Source organism: Terrapene carolina, unplaced genomic scaffold (assembly GCF_002925995.2).
Source record: "Terrapene carolina triunguis isolate 2854851 unplaced genomic scaffold, T_m_triunguis-2.0 Scaffold103, whole genome shotgun sequence".
NCBI classification, from domain to species: domain Eukaryota; kingdom Metazoa; phylum Chordata; order Testudines; family Emydidae; genus Terrapene; species Terrapene triunguis.
The window spans coordinates 198382-202000 of NW_020664454.1; the positions used below are offsets into that span (position 1 = coordinate 198382).

General features: G+C 53.5%; 1 protein-coding gene across 1 annotated transcript; it reads left to right on the forward strand.

The window, feature by feature from the left end:
* Window positions 1–1434: 1434 nt before the first annotated feature.
* LOC112117819 (transcription factor AP-1) lies at window positions 1435–3416 on the forward strand. The gene has a single exon (XM_024215899.3). It carries the CDS (start codon window positions 1894–1896, stop codon window positions 2836–2838), a length of 945 nt encoding a protein of 314 aa, XP_024071667.1. The 5' UTR covers window positions 1435–1893; the 3' UTR covers window positions 2839–3416.
* The last annotated feature ends 203 nt before the right edge of the window (window positions 3417–3619 follow it).

Below are 3619 nucleotides of genomic sequence, written 5' to 3' on the forward strand. Positions count from 1 at the left end.
CGGGGGCGGGAAGATGGGGAGAGGCACTGGCACGTCCCCCCCACGCACCGGGGGCTGCCGCCTGCCAGCGAGGCACGTCTCTCGCTTGCACAGGGAGAGGGAATCACGTGGATTCAGCCCCGGCCAGGATTTGAACGCGGGAGAAAGTCAGAGGCGTGAGACCGGCGAGCATCGCCCCGAACCGGGGCCGCAGGGAAACCCACGCGCTGGCGGGAGCTTCGGCTGCTGCCTTCCCGCTAAGCCCCCAAGCCGGGGGTCGCCGCCCCGCCCCGAGAGCGCCCGGGACAGCGGCGGCTTCCCCGCCACCCCGGTCACGGAGCGCGGCGCCCAGCCCCTGAGCGCGCAGGGGTCACGCAGCACGTGCGCAAGCGCCGCGCTCCCCGGCTGCCCCCGGTAGCCCGCCCGGCGGGGGCGGGGGGAGGAATCACGTGCGGCTCAGGTTCCTCCCCCGCCCTTCCCCGTAGCTGTCTTCTGCCTTCCGTCGGCTGCACGCACTGACGATAGTGCCACCTTAAGGACCGTACCATCCCAGAAGGGGGGAGCTCAGAAAGCGGCCTAAAGAGAGTCCGAGCAAGCAGCCCCGGATTAACCAAAGCCCCTGCTAACAGATTTGACCGTGAAGGCTCAAGCCGCAGGACTGACTAAAACCCCATTAGCCACCCAGTGTCCAAGGCAGCGTCTCCCTCTGTGGGCCTGCCCCCACCCCCCTTCCGTCCACCACTTGGTGCCTGCCTATTAAGGAGGCTCCCCCTTCCAGCCCAGATCCTCCAACCCCACCGGAGCGCTTCAGCGGGTAACCAGATATTCAAAAACAATACGTCAGCCCACAATGCCCCGCGCTGAGAACGAGCATTACCTCATCCCACAGTGCCCTGCGCGATGCTGAGAAGCTTCTAGGGGTGGGGTGACCATGGAGACCGGCGCATTTGCAGCAGGCCGGGCCAGCGGCCCGCCACCCCCCGGAGAGGCTGCCGCAGCCAATGGGAAGGCCGCGGGGTGACATCATGGGCTATTTTTGGTGGGTTACTGCTCGCTGATAAGTGTTGGGCTGCACGCCGGGAAAGGGCTCAGAGTGTGCGGCAGGCTCCAGGCAGCAGCGGCGGCGGGCCCGCTCCGGCAGCGCAGAGAGCAGCTCCCGAGAGGCGGGCAAGGCACAGACAGCGGCCAGGCGTCTCGCGTTGCTGCGGCTCCCGGCAGCGACCAGGCCAGCTCGGACCCCGGCTGAGACCCGGGAACTTGTCCGCACCCGGGAGCCCAGACGGCGCCTGCCGCGGACAGAGAGCGGAGGGGAAAGGACTTGGGACAACTTCTGCGCCGCGGGGTCCGGCGCTGCGAGCCCCGGGACTGCCCGCCGGAGAGGGAGGCGGCGGGGAAGCGCTCAGACAAGTGGCCGGGCGCTGCAGCGCGCTCCCCAGCTAGCCCCACAGCAGAAGGGGACAGAAAAGTGACCGGATTTCTGACCCTCCCCGCGAGCGAGAAGGAGGCGAACCTGCCCCTCGGACACTTACTCCGGAGTGAAACTGTAAAGCAAGAGACTGGATTTCTCCTCCGTGCCCGAGTCTCAGCCGAGAGCGAGATCCCAGAACCCGACCCCAGGACTTCAGCGACCCAATTCTCAGACGGACTCTTCTTGTGGTTTGAAAAAGTTCAGCCCTGATGCGCTGAAGAAACAGGGGAAAGACACTCGAGCCACTTGTCCGGTGGCCACAAAAGTAAGACTTTAGTTCATCCTTACTGATTGTTTTAAAAGGCTTTTTCATTGTTGAAAGAGTTACACTAGTAGTAGTTTAAAGTGAAGGTGAACTTTCTTTGAACGGGACTTAAAAAAACAAACGCGTTGGGCGCTGCTTAATTGTTATTGCTTTAAAGCCAGTTTTTTGTGGACTGTGTTCTATGACTGCAAAGATGGAACCTACATTCTATGATGATGCCCTAAATGCTACCTTTGTACAGCCAGAAAGTGGTGGTTATGGATATAATAATCCTAAAGTCCTGAAGCAGAATATGACTCTAAATCTGGCTGATCCTTCAAGCAACCTCAAGCCCCACCTGAGGAACAAGAATGCTGATATTCTTACCTCCCCAGATGTTGGTCTCCTCAAGCTGGCATCTCCTGAACTGGAAAGGCTCATCATCCAGTCCAGCAATGGCTTGATCACCACCACTCCCACCCCAACACAGTTTCTCTGTCCCAAAAATGTTACTGATGAGCAAGAAGGGTTTGCTGAAGGCTTTGTGAGGGCACTGGCAGAGCTACACAACCAGAATACGATGCCCAGTGTTACATCTGCTGCCCAGCCCGTTAACAGTGGTATGACACCTGTTTCTTCTATGGCTGGCAACAATGGTTTCAACACCACTTTGCACAGCGAGCCTCCAGTGTATGCCAATCTCAGCAACTTTAACCCAAGTGCACTCAGCACAGCACCTAACTACAATGCAAATAACATGGGCTATCCACCTCAGCATCATATTAATCCTCCGATGCCAGTGCAGCATCCCAGGCTGCAAGCTTTGAAAGAGGAGCCCCAGACTGTACCTGAAATGCCAGGGGAGACTCCTCCACTGTCCCCCATTGATATGGAGTCACAGGAGAGGATCAAGGCTGAGAGGAAGCGCATGAGAAACAGAATTGCAGCCTCCAAATGCCGGAAAAGGAAGTTGGAAAGGATTGCCAGATTGGAAGAAAAAGTGAAAACTTTGAAAGCCCAGAACTCAGAACTGGCATCCACTGCCAACATGCTCAGAGAACAGGTTGCACAGCTTAAGCAGAAGGTCATGAACCATGTCAACAGTGGATGCCAGCTAATGCTAACACAACAGTTGCAAACATTTTGAAGAGACTGACTTGGGAAAAAAAGAACTATGATGTTGCGGTAGAGCAACAGAAAAAACAAACCCATAACAAGTGGCAGATACATAAAGCTAATGGTTAAGGCTGAGAGGCATTGAGTCCTGCTTGCACCCCACAAAGCACATGTGTGGAAAGACTGGCGAGCATTCAATTGAGCTATTGGCAAAGCAGCACCACTCTGAGAAGTGCTGTTCCTGCTCAGATGATACATCAGATCTTTGTTTAATATTGACCAAGACCTGCATGGACCTAACATTCGATGATCATTCAGTATTAAAGGTTAAACTGCAATAGAGACTGTAGGTTGCTTTCTGTAATACTCTTAAAGAAAACACAACTGGGAGGGAGGTTTGTGGGAGGCTGATAAACTGAACTATACTGCCTGCCTTCAAGTAAATTGTGTATGTACATTTTTTATTTTATGAAAGCTGATTAATGTCAATAAACTACTTCATGACTTTGTAAATTATTTTTATGTTTGTGTTCTGTCCAGTAATGTTTGTAAATGAGGGTTTTTTGAGCACTCTGAATTTACCATTTGTAATAAAGTATATAATTTTTTTATGTTTGTTTTTGAAAAAAGTCCAGAAAGCTTCTATTATATATAAAAGTATTTAAAAATGCATTTCCTCCCCCACTTTTGCCAGTACCTAAATCAGGACTCTATCACATACACTGAACTTTAAATGGTAGAGAGTGTTAAACTTACACTGTAACAAGAAGATGTCCTGGAGAATGTGTCAGAAGTGGAAAGATAAAACCACA